Source organism: Myotis nattereri (assembly GCF_964212035.1).
Source record: "Myotis nattereri genome assembly, chromosome: X".
NCBI classification, from domain to species: Eukaryota; Metazoa; Chordata; class Mammalia; order Chiroptera; family Vespertilionidae; genus Myotis; species Myotis nattereri.
The window spans coordinates 68066657-68088559 of NC_138078.1; the positions used below are offsets into that span (position 1 = coordinate 68066657).

Consider the following 21903-nt stretch of genomic DNA (forward strand, 5'->3'; position numbering starts at 1 on the left):
GCCTGCAGTAGAAGTAAAGAGAAGGAACAGGTTTAGAGGTGGAATTTGTGTGATGAGGGTTTAAATGGCTATATGGTTTAAACAACATATAAATAATTTTAGAAATCTTTGATTTTGATACTCCGTGCTACTTCTCAAGATGTTGAATGCACTAAAATTTTTGCAAACTGATTTAAATAAGGAAAAGTAGAATCTTGAAATTATTTTCTAGTTTTCTTTTCTATACATCTGTTAAAATAAGGGGTCAATGCATAATGAATGTTTAAATTGCATAATATATGTGTGTATAATATATGTGTGTATATGGAAGCTGCTCTTTTGAATGAATGAACAACACTAGATTTTTTGGATTAAGCAGAAAACCATATATATATACAAACCTTATATAAAAACTATAGCTTTTTTTTAGACAGCCAATATTTAATGAGGGCCTGCTATATGCCAGTCCTGGTCACGCAAATACTTGTAGGATCTGAATGAATTAGCCATGTAGGAGTCTGCAGTAAATAATTCCTCCAGGAAAGAACACCACTTATATTCAGCAGGTACATTACTGGATGGCTGTTCCAATTACTTACGGGCGACCTCCTTGAAAAATCAGTGGCTTTGCTCAACCAATATCTAAAATATGTTTAATGCCCCTGAAGGAACAACCAGTGCATAGATTCTGAGGTGTATGCATGAGTGATATGCACAAGGAAGAGTAAGACAGTCTGTGTGGCTATTGCTGATGAATGAAGGGAGGAGGACAGATGGAACCTTGCAGATCACAGTATGCACTTTGGCATTTACTCTGGATAAGATAGGGATAATTAGATGGTTTGAGCAGAGGAGTGACATGATATGGCTTCTTTTTATGCAGGATCTGGGGAATAAGAGTAGAAGCCAAAATGCCATGTCAGAGACTGGGCTTCAGGAAAGAAAGATAAAAGTGGAGGTTGTGAGTAATCAGATTCTACAGATTTTTTAAAAGGAATAGCCAAAAGGCATTCAGACAGATTTAATAATAATAGATATATTTAAACACTTGTAGTCTAAATTGTACTTGCTGATAATAGAGATGCCATATTTGAAATTTCTTAAATACTTATATTAAGATCAGCAAGCAGTACTATTCAATAGCCAGAAAAATACATGGCTATTTGATAATTATATTCATTTCTTTGGTCACCTAACAAGGAATGAACCTCAAAGTATTTAGGAACTGGTATTGCAGGGAAACTGAACAATCAGAGCAAATACTGGCACAAGTTTAGGGAAATATCTTGGGAGCCCTTATATGCCACACATTACCTGCATTATGGGAAAAACTAGGGTTATGGAGGAGGGAAAGCACAGGGAAGGGAATAGACTGGGAAGGGTGCTATTTATAACTGATACAGAAGTCTTAAAAAATTTAATAGCTGGGCAGCTGTAGCCTTGGGTAGCAGAAGACTATCAGTTTAATGATCAGTAAGCTAGTCAAGTTTGTTCTCAAAACAAGGATTATCTTCTTAAGTACCATTTTTGAGGGGAAAATGTCACCCTTGCCATGTGCTAATACCCTAAAAATTGGCAGCCTCTACATGAATTTTTTTTATTAAACAACATTTAGATTTCCCCAACATAAATTCCCTAGAACTGAGTTGAGTATATGTACATATATTTAGGCAATAGCCTGTGTTGCGCTAACTTTTGCATTCTAGCTGATCTAGCTAGTCTTTTATATGAGACATAAAAAGAAATATTTTCTGTTGAATAAACGTAAGACAGAACAGTACTTTAAGAAGCACACTTCTCTTTCATGATGAATGGAAGAAGTATACAGAATGAGATGATAATCAATATAACTTCTCCCAAATTAGTCCCATTTCTCAACATCTCTTTGTTTTAATATTCTTTTCTTCTTTAGCATGTGAGAAGTAAGTTTTTAAAATGAAAAACTCTTAGAACATCAAAGTCTCTAACCTGACCTCTGCTATAATGTAACTTGTCAACTTTAGGTTTCACAGTCTGAATCTCCAGGGTATGTATTGCATGTTAATGACTGTACAATATTAATGGGGAAATTAGTGTTCAATAGTAATTATCCTCCCAGAGTGACAATTGGAAAATTTCCTGTCAACATAGTTGTTTCTAAGGAAGTTGGTCTTACTTTGTTGGGGGACTCAATGTATGAACAATATTTTGAGGAGTTGGTGAAAACTGACCTAAACTAATTTATCTGTTTGACCGCTGTGACAGTCTTATGATAAATCTAGGTGGTATACAGCAAGTAATTAGGAGCTATATCCTTCCTATTATAGGGAGTATGTGTTAGAAAATAATCAAAGACCAAAAACAGTCTATATTGAAGCTGCAGTGATTAGCATGCTAAGCAAATGAGAGCCACATCTCTCTGGAGTGAGTTCATCAAAATGTCCCTCAGTGTCTAAGGTATGGGCAACAAGGAGGAAATTCCTTCCTGTAGAATTTTTAAAAGCATTTTTTATTGTTATGGAAAAATGAATTTAAAAATTTCTTTTATATTTGATCATTATCACATTGTGGTATCATTTCCATGGACATTTAAACTTGACTCAGTTACTAAAAAGTTCAAAATTATGTTTTTAATGCTCAAGCAATGTTGGAGTGATATAACAGCCAAGCCCTTATGGGCCCAGGGACATTTTGGACAGAGTTTTCTTTTATTATATGTTACAATGAAAGCAAGTCTCAGACTGAATTCTGCAATTTACACAAGCATTTATTAGCAAGACAGTACCCAAAAATCACCGATTCCTCTAAATTAGGGAAGTACCCATTCTTTATCCTTTTATGAACTTTGATAAGCCCCTTTCATGAAAGTTCCATTTCAATAACAATGTAACCAACCAGGTTCTGATCATCTAGCCTGCTAAATGGAAAAGGTGGCATGGTCTTCTGTTAAATGGATGTGGAGTAGGTAAGGGGTGGTTGAGGAGAAAGAATGTTGAAAGGGGAACAAGCATAGGGCCATAGTTTTAAGCCTACTCTGAGGGTATGAAGATTGCCAGATTCTTATACATAATTTATGTAAGTTGGAAGTACCTGTATCACTTACTAACCATATAGTAGAATGCTCCCAGATCTTGTGAATGAAAAATTATTTCCAAAGCCTTCATTAGCATTAATTAGAGAGTAATTATTAATAAGTTTTAGAGTTATATGGACTCCTTATGAGGGTCCTCCAAATATCAACTCTCTTCTAAAGAATACATACTTAAATGTGGCTTTACTGAAGTGTATTTCTGTGGAAGGATTTTAAAGTAAATTATTGTCAGTATAATGTTTTTTTCTGTTAATGTTTACTTTGTGAGAAGGAACATGGTTTTGAAAATTCTTTGGATTTGGCTGCCATTGAAGGCACCTCAGAGGACTTCACAAAGAATCATTGCACAAACACTTCTGGCACACCTTCCATAGCAGTGTCCAGGGCCTCCCTCTCCTCAGGTGGGTATTTACAATATCACTGCTCTGCTGTACAAAATGACTAAATCAGGTGTAGCTTACTCTTTTCATGCCTTAGAAAAAACTTGTCTATTCTTTTGGACCCATGGTGGTAGGCCCACTCCATAAGAACTACTTATAGGTGGTCCCAGGTGATGTTTTGAGCCTCTTACATTTATGCAAAATCTATTTCCTAAGTGTACACTTGGCAGGCATCACTGCCAAGTTTCAGAGCTATCCTATATAATAAAAGGCTACTAGAAATATGCAAATTGGCCGAATGGCAGAGAACTGGTTGCTATGACACGCACTGACCACCTGGGGACAGACATTCAACACAGGAGTTGCCCCCAGGTGGTCAGTGTGTTCCCTCAGGGGGAGGGCCACTCAGCAAGAAGTTGAGCTCATGGCTGATGGGCACAGCAGTGGTGGTGGAAGTCTCTCCTGCCTCCATGGCAGCACTAAGGATGTCCAACTGCTGGCTTAAGCCCTGCGGGGGAATGGGCCTAAGCCATCAATCAGACATCCTCCAAGGCAGCGGTTCTCAACCTGTGGGTCGCGACCCCTTTGGGAGTCGAACAACCCTTTCACAGGGGTCACCTAAGACCATCGGAAAACACATATATAATTACATATTGTTTTTGTGATTAATCACTATCCTTTAATTATGCTCAATTTGTAACAATGAAATTAAGGGTCACCACAACATGAGGAAGTGTATTAAAGAGTCGCAGCATTAGGAAGGTTGAGAACCACTGCTCCAAGGGCTCCTGGACTGTGAGAAGGCACAGGACGCGCTGAGGGAACCCCCTTCCCCCCCTTCCCCCCCCCCCGTGAATGCACAAATTTCATGTACCGGGCCTCTAGTACCAAATATAATTGGCTGATTTGATATGAAAGGCAGGGAGGGACACTTGCCCAGAGCTCAAGGATATTAACTTTAAAAAAATCTTTATTGTTGAAATTATTACACATGTCCCCCTTTTCCCCTATTGACCCTTTCTAGCTTGTACCCACCTTCTGTCCCCATGGAACGGACTATCCAATCTCAGAGGGAAGGCAGGGGTGCATGGGTGGGAAGAATTTAACCCATGGGCATAGACAATAGTGTGATTAAATCAACTTTTTAAAAATTAACCGATTTATTAAAATATAATTTACATACCATAAAATTTATCTGACTTTTGTCAATTTGCATTAATTTTGATTGCCAGTAGGTATGGATTAATTCTACTATCTTACTTTATATATTCCATTCACCTCGCTTTTGTTCTAGGTTTTATTCTTTCTCTACTGCTTTCTTCTAGATCAGTGGTTCTCAACATTCCTAATGCTGCGACCCTTTAATACAGTTCCTCATGTTGTGGTGACCCCCAATTTCATTGTTACAAATTGAACATAATTAAAGCATAGTGATTAACCACAAAAACAATATGTGATTATATATGTGTTTTCCGATGGTCTTAGGTGACCCCTGGTAAAGGGTCGTTCGACCCCCAAAGGGGTTGCGACCCACAGGTTGAGTATTTACAATATGACTGCTCTGTTGTACAAAATGACTAAATCAGGTGTAGCTTACTCTCTTGTGGGCATTAAATGCTGTTCTATATTGATGTCTCCCCACCCTTTCCATTTTTTCCCTTCCTTCTAGTTTAGTATATACACCATTTCTCTTTTAATGATTATCTGAGAGTTTTTAATATGCATGTTTAACTTAAATTCTAATTTCTAACATAAATGTTAATTCTTCTTGATTTGGTGGTCAGCAATGCCCTATATCTAGAAAAAATTAACCATTTTGTGGTTTAAATAAAGAATTATTTGCAAGCAGTATTAAGGTATTAATAATAACCCCTTTCATTTATATGGTACATTCAAATATATAATTTCACTTCATTATCACAATAACCCAGTGTAGCAGATATTATGTTGTAATTTTATTACCTATGAATAAAGAAACTCTTCAGAGAAATTGGTCATAATTATGAAGTTTAGGTCCCATATGTAGAATTAAAATCATGACAAAATTCTCAACATGAAAATGTTACTTGTTACTTAATGATGATATTTGCATAAAGCCTAAATCTGGATTCTGTATGCTGAGTCAGAGTCTCTCCTAGACAGGTAGCTCCCAAAAGGTTTTCTAAATGAGTGTGGTTATTGTTGCATTTTGCTTAGGATTAGAAAATCAGTTCACCTATTAAATGAAACCTTTTAAACTAGGCTAGAAGTGAACTTCCTAAACTAGTGGTTGGCAAACTCATTAGTCAACAGAGCCAAATATCAACAGTACAAGGATTGAAATTTCCTTTGAGAGCCAAATTTTTTAAACTTAAACTATATAGGTAGGTACATTCAACTTTAAATTCACGGTTTTCGTCTTCCGTTTTTCTTGCTTCTTCTTTGTAGCCATCTCAAACAGGGCACCTAAAAAAATGTTTCATTTTATAGTAATATAGCCACCAACACAAAAGAATTATAATTCTTAAATTGATGACAAAAATACCTGTAGGATTTGCAGCTGGTTGGAAAAATACAGGTAACTTTATGCTTCGAGTAGGTACTTTTGTCACCCACGCACGATTTGCAGACGCGACTAGCACTAACCACTGCACAATGAGACTGATGACTGACTGGCTCACTCAACTCGTGCATGAATCGCACGTGCCTCCCTCGCGCTGCGTATCCCTTGGCTCGCCTGCGCCGCATCTCCTGTCGCCCGACCAACCGACACCCCCCCCCCCGCTTCTTCTAACACCACTTCTTCAAAATACACTCGTCCAGGCCGAAAAACGACTTCTGCGCATGGGCCACGAAGTTTCAATAGCACTGTACATGCGCGCCCGCATGTGGTATTTTGTGGAAGAGCCACACTCAAGGGGCCAAAGAGCCACATGTGGCTCACAAGCCGCGGTTTGCCGACCACTGTCCTATAGGCTGCATTTCTACTTCTGAATACTTCCTGTTTATTGAGTATATACTCTGTGTCAGGTGCTATGCTAGATACTTCTACTTTATATCACTTACCATTTCAAACTTATTTACTTGATTGCTCTCTTAAATCTTTCTTATTTCTAAGCAATGATATCTACATCAGCGGGGCTTTGACATAGAACTATTCTGTGGAAATAAACTGTGTCTTGATAAGTTTTCCACAGCATTACTGACTACTGTATAGTTCTTTAACTTATATTTTCAAAAGAAACATATTCTTCTGATTATAAAATGTTCTTGTACCTAAAGAAAATAGAATTTTCTCCCACTTACCTGTAGCCACTCCCTTTTATTTGATTTATAAATTTTAAAATCAAGAATGGTTAATGTTTTATTTTTTCTAAGCTTAAGGGTCCATTCTGAGAGAGTTTTTCAAAATCTATGAGCAAAACAGAAGACTTAAACACCTTAAAATTAGCATTTTGTAATAGAGCATTTAGTTTCCTATGATCAAAGGAGAAATGAATACATCACTGTTGGTAATTCAGTTCAAGGGAATTTCAAAATGTTATTAAAATGAAAGTATGTTAGCATAAACAGCAGGAAGTTACTGAGTCTGACACTTGCTTTCATAACACTATGTCCCATGCCTACAAAGAATTGGAATAAAGATGAAAGATTTACAATGAAAAGTGAAAACTTGTAGAAAATAAGGTGATTCATATTTTTCCTTTTCTCTTCCTTCCCCCAGACCAGAGTCAATCTGAGTTAGATTTGAGTGGGTCATTTAAAGAAGACTTAAAAGATACTGTAAATTTAAGAAGCAAGTATGTCCCTGGGGCTTTAGACAAAGATTTGGTAAGTTGGATACAGAAAAGAGTCCAATGATCATGGGGAAAAGGCATGATATTGTTCAAAACTTGTCCACTTTTACATGAGGATGAGTTGAGGGTAAAGTGAGGATATACAATAATCTCTTCACAACCAGCATACAAAAATAACTAAGGAATGATTTAGTAAAGGTAAGAGGTAATCAGAGGTAATCAGATTAATCTGGAAAGATTATCTTTAAGAAACACCTGTTGGGAATTTCAATTCCTACCTAAAAGCACATTACTGAATGTAAACCTGGGAAATGGGAAATATCAACATTTTCTAAATGAAATAATACTGGATTTAATCTGACTATGTATTTTATATGAACATTTCTACATCTCAAGTTACTCTCAATAAACTACTTTCTTGAATAAGACTAAATTATTGGAAAATTAATTTATAAAATGAGAAAGTTGAATTAGATTATTGGTAATGTTACTTCCATTTCTAATGTTGTGATATTCTGAGTTCTATAATTGCTATAATGCAATTTGAACTCCATGGAAGAAAGATATAACACAAGTATTAAATGACAATAATATAATTTTTCCAAAGCAAAGCAAGAAACTTACAGTTCTAAAACTCAATGTTATTTACTATCTATACTAATTAAAGGGTAATATGCTAATTAGACCGGGAGACCTTCCTGGAGACTGGCCAGGGAGGGCAGTTGGGGGCCATTAGGCCAGCTGGGGAGGGCAGTTGGGGGCCATGAGACCGGCAGGGGAGCACAGTTAGGGGTCATGAGGCCGGCCAGGTAGGGAAGTTTGGGGCCATGAGGCCAGCCGAGGAGGGCTGTTGCGGGCCATGAGGCTGGCCAGGGAGGGCTGTTGAGGGCCATGAGGCCAGCAAGGGAGGGCAGTTGGGGGCAAGAAAGTCAGCAGGGGGGACAGTTGGGGGTGAGCAGGCCAGCAGGCAGAGTCATTAGGGGGGATCAGGCAGGCAAGCAGGCGAGTGATTGGGACCCAGCGGTCTCGGATTGTGAGAGGGATTGGGCATAAACTGGTAATCAGACATCCCTCGAGGGGTTCCAGATTGGAGAGGGTGCAGGCCGGGCTGAGGGACACACCCCCTCGTGCACGAATATTGTGCACTGGGCCACTAGTTGTATAAATAATAACTATCTTAAAATCCACCACCAAAAAAAAAAAAGGAAGCAAACAATGAGATCAAATGGTTTCAAAGTTTACTTGTTCTCAACCTTTACAGAACAGTTAATTCCAATATTATAAAAATGTTTTTGATCTTAAAAACTCTAAAAAATCTTCAAATTCATAGTTTTAAACTATTATAAACTTCACTCACAAACTTGATTTTAAAATAATTTAAAAACTATAAGTAAAACCTAGCAGTGAATGAAAAATATAGCAATAAGGATAACTAAGTTTTATTCTAAGAATGAATGGAAGAATTAATCTATGTAAAAATATGTATTACATAGCTAATATTTCAATATATTAAAGGAGAAAATACAAAACTATTTTTGCTAGATGCTGAAAACTATTGACAAAATTTAACAGTCATACCTAATAAAAATACAAATTTAATAAAACTAATATAAACCATTGAAATATGATTTTAGCCCTGGCTGGTGGCTCAGTTGGTTGGAGTGTCACCTGGAGCACCCATCTTGACAGTATACACACACACACACACACACACACACAAATGCATACATGCACAGATCAAACACTTTTTAATTAAAAAATAATTTAATTGCCCAAAGTAAATCACCTTAGATATCACCTAAGGTCTGTGTGATTCTAAATTTCATTCTCTTTCCATAAAGCTTCCACTAGGAAGGAGGCCCTACTCCTCTGATGATATAATTCAGGTTGAATGGATAGCAAAAGAGAAAAACCTAGAATAGGGTGATTTCTAGATATTTGTATATGATTTTTCAGGTATTTTAAAAAGAAAGTGATTTGGGGAGTGAAATGACTTTCTAGGAAAACAGTAAACCAAACCACTGATATTTTCCCCCTTCCTTAGGACTCCTCGGAAGAAACTGAAGAAAGTATTGATGATGTAGTGTCCTCCAGGTTTTCTGCAAACACCTACAGCCTAGCAAGTGGCCTGTCAAGAGTAAGCAGTTCTCTAATGCACTGGAAGCTTATTCTTTCTTTTGTTGATTTTCTGTTCACTTCCAAAGGGCATATGAATGTTTTTGGGACAATGTCTGTTAGTGAGTTAAGTCATTATAGTCTTCCACTTGTCCTTAGCCCACAGAGTACTTTTTGGTCTAATTTTGTGTAGACTTTTCCTAAGGCTTCTCATTGCTTCCCTCTTCTTCCTTGGTCCTCACATAGGCTTTAAGACCTCTTCAGTCCTTAGTTCAGCTCAAGCCAATAAATTTTCTCAATTCTCTGCTGATACATTTCCCTGCCACCATTCTCTTAACTCCTTAATTGTTCTCCACACTGCTGGCAGACATTCTCCTAAAACAAATATCAAGTCAGGTTTCTCTCCTAGTCAAACAGTGTCCATAGTTTCTCACTGCCAACAGAATGAAAACCCTTCTTACTTTAGTGTTCAGGCTTTCTTTAAGAGGTAGCCTTTAGGAACCCCTGCTACCTTTTACCCATCTATATGTCTGTAACTTTTTTCTTTGCTTCTCTAATTTCTATCTGTTATTTTAATACCTTTTTTTTTTCCTTTTGACCTTCGTGTGACATCCTTAAAGAATTATCAAGCCGGCTCTGACAAGAAATGGACCTACCTAAATGTGCCTGATGTTGACTCAGACACTGTGAGTTTTCAACCTTTCCTTTTCCTTCTTTCCAACCGTACTTCACAAATTTTATGGTACAGGAAATCTAGTTAGGTGGGCAATTTTCCAGCATATAGCTTTTTCTGATTTGTATTCAATTTACCAGAGGTTCTCTTTTAAAAGGTAAATAAAATGATCAGCCCTAACCGGTTTGGCCCAGTGGATAGAGCATCAGCCTGTGGACTCAAGGGTCCCAGGTTCGATTCCGGTCAAGGGCATGTACCTTGGTTGCGGGCACATCCCTAGTAGGGAGTGTGCAGGAGGCAGCTGATGGATGTTTCTCTCTCATCGATGTTGCTAACTCTCTATCCCTCTCCCTTCCTCTCTGTAAAAAATAAATAAAATAAAAAATAAATAAGTAAAAAATTTAAAAATAAATAAATAAATAAATAAATAAATAAAAGGTAAATAAAATTATCAAAATCCAAGTATTCCCCCCCAAAAAACACTCATTAAACATTAGAATATGAGGACTAGTCAAAAGATACATGGTCCAAAATTATTTACCATTGATAAGATACCTTTAGAATAAATACCTATATTTTATTTTTTTAAATTCTTACCCAATGATATTGTTTCATTGCTTTTAGATAGAGTAGAAAGGAGGAAGGGACGGACAGAGGTAGCAAGAGCAAGAGTGAGAGCAAGAGAAAGCTCTATTTTAAATCACAGCATTGGCTTGGTTAAGAGCATAAAGTTTGGTTAGTAGTAAAATTTCCTTAACTGCCTAAATTTCCCCCAAGCTTAAGCATTTGTGAGTTCTTAAATTTTCTTCCATCTATAGGGCCCCTTGCTTACAGAGGAACTTCTTTGAATAGTGGCTACAGAACAATGTGGTGAGCCACGAATTAGTGATACAAGGAACTAGTGTGAGGTATGTTAGGGAAGTCCTCAGACTAAAAATCTGCAGAACGTGTTGTATGTCTTGGCGCTGCCAACAATTTCTGTGAGCCAGAATTTTCTCATATATAACATGAGGAGTTTGGGGCTTATTCTTGAAGGCCTTGAAACTCAAATGATAGTTCATGGACCAGCAACATTGCATTACCTAAAACAGATATTCTAAAACTTTGTCAGTTCAGGGAGCCTACAGTATCTCAGTGGTATGTTCATAGCGCTCCTGGACCAAAAGTAATACCTGAATAGCCAATTTATTAATTATTTGGGTAAAAAATAAATAAAACAATAAGCACTGGTATCCTGACAATTTAGCCCATTGAAAAAATAATATACATAAACTGAGAGAAAAATAATATTTTATACCATTATTAAATAGCCCTTAATATTTACTAATGGGATATGTGTGTCTGTTGGCACTACATGAATTGTTAAATCTTGGAATCTGATTGGACAGCACCACTTTAATTTCATTTTTGTTTTTTTCAGTTCTCACCAGAGGATATTTTTCCATTGGTTTTTAAAGAGAGTAGAAGAGAGAGGGAAAGACAGAGAGAAATATTGATGTGAGAGAAACACATTGATTGGTTGCCTCCTGCATGACCCCTGACAATGGCCCCAGCAGGGAGAAATCTGCAACCGAGGTATGTGCCCTTGATTGGAATTGAACCCTGAACCCTTTGGTCCGCAGGCCAATGCTCTATCCACTGAGCCAAACCAGCTAGGGCTAATTTCTTGTTCTACATTGATTTTTATGCAATATTTGTGTTTTGTGACAGCAACTGCCAAAAACTCAATTTCACACAGATAGGACTTTATAAAGAATAAAATGTAATTTAATGTTGATACTGCAAACTACTGTTTGTAGTTTATATGGTGTCTGATAGATGACACTATGTTTCCCTTGTAAATTTAAAATACCTGTGTGCCCCTGTGAGTTTACTGAGGTGCTGTGGAATTCCTCGACAAACAGTTTGGAAATTGTGGACCTAGTAGAAAAGCAAAATCTCAGACCCAACCTAAGATAGAATAGATCTGAATACTTGTTTTAATAGATCCTCAGGTGATTCATATGCAATTATAGTTTTAAAAGCACTGATAAAAGCCACCCACTATCATGACAATTCTGTTTCTTTATTTTATGAATAGGAAAGACAAATTAGGTCGCTCACTGGCTCTCTTTAAGTTATAATTTCCAAGTATAGTCCTCCCTCGGTATCCACCTGATGTGTAACCTGTGGATATGGCAGGCTGCCTCTAATTCTGGCATCCTTGGTTTTCTCTTGCCCTTGAATTAAGCCTAGAAGAGATACTATCCATATGACCCACATCCTGTTCTTTGAATCATCTTTACTCTTCGTGATTGAAGGAATGTAATGACTTTATATATTTACAGGGTGTAGCTAAAGAAAGTTTACAGTTGTTGTATGGATATTAATACAATAATGAATAAATAATAATACAGGAATAAACTGTTTCCCATACTCATGACTGTAAACCCACTTTTCCCTCACCCTGTGTGTGTGTACATATATACATATAAAAAAGTCAAAAGTGGAACCTCTCTGCATTTACCATGGTCCTTACTTCCCAGTGGTTCACAAACAAGATTTTTGAGACTGTTAAGTCACTCGTGAAAGCCTTTCAGGTGGTATTTTGTGCTAGTCATGTTGCTAAGATAGAGTTTTTGCTTATGGCACTAAAGGATAATTTTGTTAGTTGATTGAAAATATATCTCTCATAATTAGTGACTCATCAGGAACTTCATTCATTCTGGGAGATTTGGACTTTTTAAAACAATTTATGTATTGGTTGATGTGTTACTGTAGTGTTCTATTTTGTGGGTTGATATTTTACAGAGGTTTAGGAAGCCAGGGTCCTACATTACTTAGGTGGCCACACAGCTGCTGAGGGGTGCCTTGTTAATACTGCAGTTATGACTTTCCAGAGGCTAATGAGATGCTCTCTGGGGGTATACCAGGGAGAATTTTGTAGCTCTTACTAGCAAATAGATGAGCTTTTGTTTTTCCTGGTGAACGCATTCTAGATCTTGAAGTATATTGACCTTGAGCCTCCCAATGAGAAAGGAGAAAGCTACAGGGATTTGGAGAGGAGATGGGATTGGAAATGCCTCAATGACTCCATATTCATTAGAAAAGTGAATAAACAAAGGCTATTCACTAATGCAAAAGAGCAATGCTTCGCCTCTCAGCAAGTTGCCTGCCTTCATTACTAATGGTCCTAGATCTTATTATCCTTTCTCAGGCTTGGATTTTATGCAATGAGGAAATTAAGCAAATAAATGATTTTTGCTTTCTTCCATTTCCTTAGATTTCCCTACTGATTATAAAGAACAGGAATTATAATTGAATGAAAGGGGTGGTTTTTGTGAAGAGATCATTAGTATAATACTAGAGGCCCCGTGCATGAATTCATGCATGGATGGGGTCTGGCTGGCTGGCCCAGCCCCAATTGGGGCGGATCGGGACCGGGTCTGTCGGGATGAAGAGGCAGCGGAGGTTAACCAGCCAGCCCGCCCCAATTGGGGCACGATTAGGGCTGGGCTGGCTGGGGGGAAGGGCCATGAGTGATTGGCCAGTAGGACCTGCCCCCGATTGGGGTGGGGGGACTGATTGGGGGCAGGATGAGCCATGGGGAGGGGTTGTGGGTTGTGAGCTAGCTGCCCCCCTTGAATGGGGTGAGGGGGTTGATAGGTGGTAAGCAGCCAGAGGAGGGATCATGGGAGGTTGGCCAGCCAGCTCCACCCTGTTTGGTGTGGTGGGGGCTGATCAGGAATGGAGCTGGCTGGGGAGAGGGGCCGCAGGACCATTGGGGTGGTGGGGGCTGATCAGGGGTGGGGCCAGCTGTGGGAGGGGCTGTGGGTGTTTGGATGGCTGACCCTGCCCCAGAATGGGTTGGGGGGCTGATTGAGGGTGGAGCTGGCTGGGGGGAGGTGCTGTGGGCTGATCGGGGTGGTGGGACCCATCAGGGGTGGGGCCAGCCAGGGGGAAGGGCCACGGGGGGGGGGTGTTGGCTTATCACCCTGTCCTTGATCGGGGTGGGAGTGGCCAATCATGAGTGGGGCCAGCTGGGGAGAGGGGCCGCAGAAGGTTGGTCGGCCAGCGCCACCCCCTGATTGAGCCAGTTCGTTGGCCAAAGTAGGCATCATTGGGACTGGTTGTTCCTGTCATTATGGCATTACGGTCGCTGGCTTTTTATATATATAGATAGGACTCCTTTCTATCTTGTTTATTCTAGGCCAGCCTTAATAGCATGCTGAGTGTTTACAGTGAAACAGGAGACTATGGCAACGTGAAGGTCAGTGGTGAAATCCTTCTCCACATCAGCTACTGCTACAAAACTGGCGGGCTCCATATTTTTGTCAAGAATTGCAAAAATCTGGCCATAGGAGATGAAAAGAAACAGAGGACAGATGCGTAAGCACGTAACATATTCTGCTGTTTATTTCAATTGCTGCATTTTTTTGTCAGTATATGTGTTTCTTTTATAGAATACTAGAGACCTGGTGCATGAAATGCATGCATGGGAGAGGGTCCCTCAGTCCAGCATGCACCCTCTAGCAATCCGGGACACCTCAGGCGATGTCCGACTGTGGGTTTAGGTCCAATTCCATAGGGATCCCTGTGGGATCAGGCCTAAACTGGCAGTCAGACCTCCCTCTTGCAATCGGGCCCACTGGCTCTTAAACTCTTGCCTACCTGCCTGATTACCCCTAACCACCTCTGCCTTGGCCCCTGTCATGGCGGCTTCGTCCAGAAGGACATCGGAATGACATTGGAAGGTTGTTCAGCTGTCCGGTCTAATTAGCATTTTATGCTTTTATTATTATAGATTCTTTTTTAAGCTAATTTATCTTTTTTCAATTAAATTTTTTGGGGTGACATTGGTCAACATGAATTTATAGGTTTAAGATGTGATTTTCTATGTTATAAGATCTGTATATTGCACCATGTGCCCATCACCCAAAGTCAAATCTTCTCCTGTCACCTTATATTAGGATCCTCTTCTCCCCCATACCATTCACCCTGGCAACCACCACACTGCTGTTTGTGTTCACGACTTTCAGTTTTATATCCCATATATGAGTGAAATCATGTAGTTCTTAATGTTTTCTGACTGACTTATTTTACTTAGCATAATATTCTTAAGGACCATCCATGTTGTTGCAAATTTACAAATGGCACTATTTCATCCTTTCTTATGGCTGAGTAGTATTCCATTGTGCATATGCACCACATATTCTTTATCTAGTCCTCTACTGCAAAACACTTTGGTTGTTTCCATCTCTTGGCCACTGTAAATAAAGCTGCAATGAACATAGGGGTACATATATCTTTTTGAACACATGATTTCCAGGTTGTAGAATATGTGATCAGAAGAGGGATTGCTGGCACATATAGTAACTATATTCTTAATTTTTTGAGGTATTGCCAGACTGCTTTCCATAGTGGTTGTCTGCATTTCCACCAGCAGTGAATGAGGATTCTCTTTTTTCCACTTCTCCAATACTTGTTATTGCTTGTCTTGTTGATAAAGGCTGCTCTAAAAGGTGTAAGGTAGTGTCTTATTGTAGTGATTATTTGCATTTCCCTAATTGCCAGTGAGGTTAAACATCTTTTCTTATAACCATTGGCTATTCATATGTCTTCTTGGGATAGCTATATTTTTAGTTCGTCTGCCGACTTTTTTTTTTTATTGCGTTGTTTGTTTGGTGTTGAGTTTTATGAGTTCTTTATATATTTTGGAAATTAAACCTTTTTTAGAGCTACTGTTTGCAAATATCATCTTCTACTTGGTTGGCTGCTTCATTGTTTTGTTGTCACTTTCTGTTGCTCTGCAGAAGCTTTCTAGTTAGATATAGTCCCATTAATTTATTTTTGCTTTTACTTCCCTTGCCTTTGGGGTCAAGTTCATAAAATGTTGTCTATGACCAAGGTCCACAAGATTGGTACCTATATTGTTTTCTGTGTAACTTACTGTTTCAGGTCTTGTATTTAGGTCTTTGATCCATTTTAAATGAATTTTTGTACATGGAGATAAACTGCAATCCAGTTTCATTCATTTGCATGTGACTTTCCAATTTTACCAGCACCATTATGAAGAGACTGTGTTTACTCCATTGTATGTTTCTGGGTCCTTGTCAAAAATTACCTGTCCATATACATGTGGTTTTATAACTGGGATTTCTATTCTGTTCCATTGATCTGTGTGTCTGTTTCTCTGCCAGTACCATGTTATTTTGATTATAACTCTGTAGTATAATTTGAAGTCAAGTTGCTTGATACTTCCAGCTTGGTTCTTTTTTCTCAGGATTGCTTTAGCCATCAGGTATCTTTTGTGGTTCCACACAAATCTGATGATTTCTTGGTCTCTTTATTTTTTAAAAAATGACATTGGGATTTTGATGGGGATTGCATTAAATCTGTATACTGCTTTGGGTAATATGGCTATTTTAACTATGTTGATTATTCCAATCCCTGAACACAGAATATAAATATTTTTTTTCATTTTGATGTGTCTTTTTAAAATCTCTTTTAGTAAGGCTTTATAATTTTCAGTATCTAGGTCTTTTGCATTCTTTGTTAAGTTTATTCCTAGGCATTTTATTCTTTTGTTGCAATTGCAAAAGGAATTTTTTTTTCATTTCTTGTTCTGAGGTTTTTTTGTTAGTATACAGGAAGGCAATGGATTTTTGCACAATAATTTGTATTCTGCAACTTGACTGTATTTGTTTAGTTTTTTAAATAATTTTTATTGTTGAAAGTACTAAATATGTCTCCGTTTCCCCGATTGACTTCCTCCAACCCGCCCCTGTCCCCCCACTCCCCACCCCATGCCTTCAGCACCCTATTGTCTGTGTCTATGGGTTATGAAAATGTGACTACAAGGTCTTTTGTTGATTACCTTTCAACCACCCACCCTCCCCAGCCTTCCCTCTGAGATTCCGCACTCTGTTCCATCCTTCCATGTCTCTGGATCTATACTGTTCATCAGTTTATTTTGTTCATTAGATTCCACATATGAGTGTGATCATGTGATACTTGTCTTTCTCTGACTGACTTATTTCACTTAGCTGATACTCTCCAGGAACCTCCATGCTGTATCAAAGTGTAAGAGATTCTTCTTTTTTTACTGCTGCATAGTATTCCATGGTATAAATGTACCACAGCTTTCTTATCCACCCATCTACTGATGGGCACTTGGGGTGTTTCCCAATCTTAGCTATTGTAAATTGTGCTGCTATGAACATAGGAGTGCATACATTCTTTCTGACTGGTGCTTCAGGTTTCTTAGGATATATTCCTAGAAGTGAGATCACTGGGTCAAATGGCAGTTCCATATATAATTTTTTGAGGAAATGCCATACTGCTTTCCATAATGGTTGCACCAGTCTGCATTCTCCCCAGCAGTGTACTACGGTTCCCTTTTCTCCATATCCTTGTCAGCAGTTGTTATTTATTGATTTGTTGATGATAGACATTCTGGCAGGTGTGAGATGGTACTTCATTGTCTTTTTGATTTGCATCTCTCAGTTGATTAGTGACTTTGAGCATTCTTTCATATGTCTCTTGGCCATCAGTACGTCCTTATTGGAGAAGTGTCTGTTTAGGTCCTTTGCCATTTTTTAATTGGATTGTTTGTCTTCCTTTTGGTAAGTTGTATGAGTTCCTTATATATTTTGGATATTAACCCTTTATCAGATGTATCACTGCCAAATATGGGCTCCAATGCAGTGGGCTCTCTTTTTGTTTTATTGATGGTTTCTTTTACTGTGCGGACGCTTTTCATTTTGATGTAGTTTCATTTGTTTATTTTATCCTTAGTTTCCTTTGCCTTACATATGCCTATACTCCTCAAAATATTTAGGAAAATCCAAGAAGAAGGAATAATTCCAAACTACCTTTATGGGACCTACACTATCTTAATTCCAAAGCCAGAGAAAGACACTACAAAGAAAGAAAATTACAGAACAATATCCCTGATGAACATAGATGCTAAAATCCTCAACAAAATATTAGCAAATCACATTAAGTAATGTATTAAAAAGATCATACACCATGACAAAGTGGGATTTATTCCAGGGATGCAAGACTGGTACAATATCCACTAATCAATAAATGTGATACATCACATAAACAAATTGAAAGACAAAAATCACATGGTCATATCAATAGATGCAGAAAAAGCATTTGACAAAATCCAACACCCAGTTTTCATAAAACTCTCAGCAAAGTGGGAATAGAGGTAGCAGATCTCAAAATGATAAAGGCCATATATGACAAACCTAATGCCAAAATCATACTCAGTGGGTAGAACTAAAACCATTTCCCCTAAGAACAGGAACAAGACAGGGATGTCCACTTTAACCACTCTTATTCAACATAGTACTGGAAGTCCTAGCCACAGTAATCAGACAAGAAGACTGCCTTGGTTTATATGGACATTTTAATGACGTTGATTCTACCAATCCATGAACACGGTATGTTCTTCCATTTCTTTATGTCTTCCTCTATCTCTTTTTAAAATGTCCTGTAGTTTTCTGAGTACATGTCTTTTACTTCTTTAGTTAAATTTATTCCTAGGTATCCTAATTTTTTTTGGTGCAATGGTAAATGGGATTTTTTTCATTTCTCTTTCTGTGAGTTCATTATTGGTGTATAAAGAGTCCATAGATTCCTAGATATTAATTTTGTATCCTGCTACATTGCCGAATTCATTAATTAAGTCTAGTAGTTTTTTGAGGGAGTCCTTGGGTTTTCTATGTATAGTAGCAAGTCATATGCAAATAAGGACAGTTTTACTTCTTCTTTTCCAATTTAGATGCTTTTTATTTCTTCTTCTTGTCTGATCACTATGGCTAGCAATTCCAGTACTATATCGAACAGGAATGTTGAAAGTGGGCATCCCTGTCTTGTTCCTGTTCTTCTTTCTCCAGATTCCTGTGACTACTCAGGGTCTTTTCTTTTTCCAGATGAATTTTTGGAGAGTTCTTTCTAGGTCTGTGAAGTATGCCACTGGTATTTTAATGGGGATTACATTGAATCTAGAAATTGCTTTGTGTAGTATGGACATTTTAATGATGTTGATTCTACCAGTCCATGAACACAGTATGCTGTTTCATCTGTTTATGTCTTTCTCTATCTCTTTTGTAAATGTCCTACAGTTTTCTGAGTACAAGTCTTTTACCTCCTTAGTTAAGTTTATTCCTAGGTATCTTAATTTTTGTGTACAATGGTATATGGAATTGATTTTTCCCCATTGTTATCTGAGAAGATGCTTGGTGTGATTTCTATCTTCCTGAAGTTGAAGAGACTTTGCCTGTTTCTCAATATGTGGTTTATCTTTGAAAATGTCCTATGTGCCCTTGAGAAGAATGTATGTTCTGTGGCTTTGGGGTGAAATGTTCTGAAGATGTCAATTAATTCCATCTAATCTAGTGAGTCATTTGGTATTGATGTTTCTTTGCTGATTTTTTGTTTAGAGGATTTATCCAGTGGTGTCATGGGGTATTAAAGTTCCCTACTCTGATTGTATTGCTGTCTATCTCACCCTTCATATCCTCCAGAAGGTTTTTTATGTATTTTGGTGCTCCTATATTGGGTGCATATATGTTTTCCAGAGTTATATCCCCGTGTTGAATTGCTCTCTTTAGTATTAGGAAGTGTCCTTCCTTATCTCTTGTTCTGGCCTTCACTTTAGGTTCTAGTTTGTCAGATTACTAAGTATTGCTACCCCCAGCTTTTTTTCTCATTTCCATTCACCTGGAAAAAAATATTTCCATTCCTACACTATCAGCTTGTGTGAGTCCTTTGTTCTGAGGTGGGTCTCTTGTAGACAGCAGATATAAGGGTCATGTTTTTTTTTAATATATTTTATTGATTTTTTATAGAGAAGAAGGGAGAGGGATAGAGAGTTAGAAACATTGATGAGAGAGATCGATCAGCTGCCTCCTGCACGCCCCCCACTAGGGATGTGCCCACAACCAGAGTACATGCCCTTGACCGGAATCGAACCCGGGACTCTTGAGTCCGCAGGTCGACACTCTATCCACTGAGCTAAACCGGTTTGGCAAGGGTCATGTTTTTTATCCATTAAGCTACCCTATGTCTTTTGATTGGAACATTTAATCCATTTACACTCAAGGTTATTATTGATAGGTACTTGTTTGTCATATTTTTATTCTTTATGCCTGTGTTCCTTCATCCCTTCCTATTTCTTCTTTTAACAACAGTCCCATTAGCATTTCTTGCATTTCTGGTTTTGTGGTAGTAAACTCTCATAGCCCTTTTTGTCTTTGAAGCTATTGATTTCATCTTCAATTTTGAATGATAACCTTACTGGGTATAGTATTCTTGGATTCTGACCCTTGCTTTGCATTACTTTGTATATTTCATTCCACTCCCTTCTGATCTGATGTGTTTCTGTTGAGAAATCAGTTGATAGTCTAATGGAAGAGCCCTTATAGTTAACTTTCTGTCTCTCTGGCCACCAATTTAATTAGTATGTGTCTTGGTGTCGGTTTTTTTGGTTCATCTTATTTGGGACTCTGAGCTTCTTGGATTTTTGTGATTTTTTTCTTTACAATATCAGGGAAATTTTCTGCCATTATTTCTTCAAACAGGTTTTCTATTCCTTGCTCAGTTTCCTCTTCTTCTGGTACTCCTATTATGTGGAAGTTGTTTCATTTCATCTTGTCACAAAGCTCCCTTAGGCTCTCTTCCTTTTTTAAAAATTTGTTTTCCAGTTGCTGCTTTGCTTGGATGTTTTTTCCTACCTTGTCTTCTAGTTCACTGATGCAGTCCTAAGCTTCTTCTAGTCTGCTGTTAATGTTTTCTATTGTGTTCTTTATTGCAGCTATGTCATTCTTCATTTATTCTTGGATATTCTTCATTTCTTCTTGATTCTTACACGTTATTGAATTTGTCTTTCATCCTTTTGAGCATCCTTATGAAAATTGCTCTGAATTCTTTCTCTGACATATTGCTTGCCTCCATTTTGTTTACTTCTTTTTCCAGTGATTCCTCCTTTTCTTTTGTATGGGGGTTGTTTCTTTGTCTCCCCATATTCACTCCTCTCAGGTTGCCTGCTTATGTGGCTCACTCTCTATTATGTTGACCAAAACACACAAAATACAATTTGATAAGACATGGCACAGAGGGAACAAAACACAAATGTATTCACAACACCAATAACCCCCCCCCAAAAAAAAAAAAATTGACCACCAGATAAGAGAGTATTAGGGGAGAGAAAAGAGTGCAAAAATGATATTGAGAAAAGGATAAAAGGTAAGAGAGAAAAAAAAAGAAGAAAAAAATAAAGGAAAAAGAATTCAATTGTATGAGTAGAAAACTCCACAAAACCAACAACTAATAAAAAATTTCAAACACTCATAAAAAAAGAAGGGGGGGTGAATCTGAAGATGCAGAACTTATTTCCAGAAGGTAAGGTAAAGGAATTGAATGAATGAGGAAATGGCCATGATTCAGTTCAGAGGAAGTAGAAAGAGAATGAGTGTACAAGAAGAAAAGTAAAAAACAAAATACTCAATTAAAAATAATAATAATAATAATGATAATTAAAACTAATAATAATGATGAAAAATATATATTAAATTATATAAATAAAAGAAAATTTATCCTATATAATTAAAGTGAAATATGCAAATTGACCCTAATGGTGGAACAACTGGGAAGGACTGGTCACTGTGATGTGCACTGACCACCAAGGGGAAGATGCTTAATGCAGGAGCTACCTCCTGGTAGTTAGTGAACTTCCACAGGAGGAGGGCCACTCAGCCAGAATCCAACTCAGAGCTGGCCTGCACAGTGGCAGTTGAGGGAGCTTCTCCACTGGAGAGCAGGCCTCAGCTGTCAGTTGGACATCCCCTGAGGGCTCCAAGGCTGCCAGAGGGGTGTCTGACTGCCACCCTAGGCCTGATCCCCCAGGGAGTGGACCTA

General features: G+C 38.1%; 1 protein-coding gene across 3 annotated transcripts in view; it reads left to right on the top strand.

Annotated features, from left to right (window-relative positions):
* Positions 1-2384: 2384 nt before the first annotated feature.
* Positions 2385-21903, top strand: part of LOC308536156 (synaptotagmin-like protein 5) — a 154014-nt gene continuing 134495 nt past the window's right edge. For 2 of the 3 annotated variants that reach the window (XM_081115219.1, XM_081115220.1), the window contains exons 1-5: positions 2385-3450; positions 7133-7239; positions 9250-9342; positions 9941-10006; positions 14183-14361. In XM_081115219.1, coding sequence (XP_080971345.1) covers positions 14198-14361 — 164 coding nt within the window. In that variant the 5' untranslated portion in view covers positions 2385-3450; positions 7133-7239; positions 9250-9342; positions 9941-10006; positions 14183-14197. Of the gene's footprint in view, positions 3451-7132; positions 7240-9249; positions 9343-9940; positions 10007-11413; positions 11569-14182; positions 14362-21903 lie in introns of all 3 variants that reach the window. The other variant, XM_081115218.1, reaches the window with a different exon arrangement.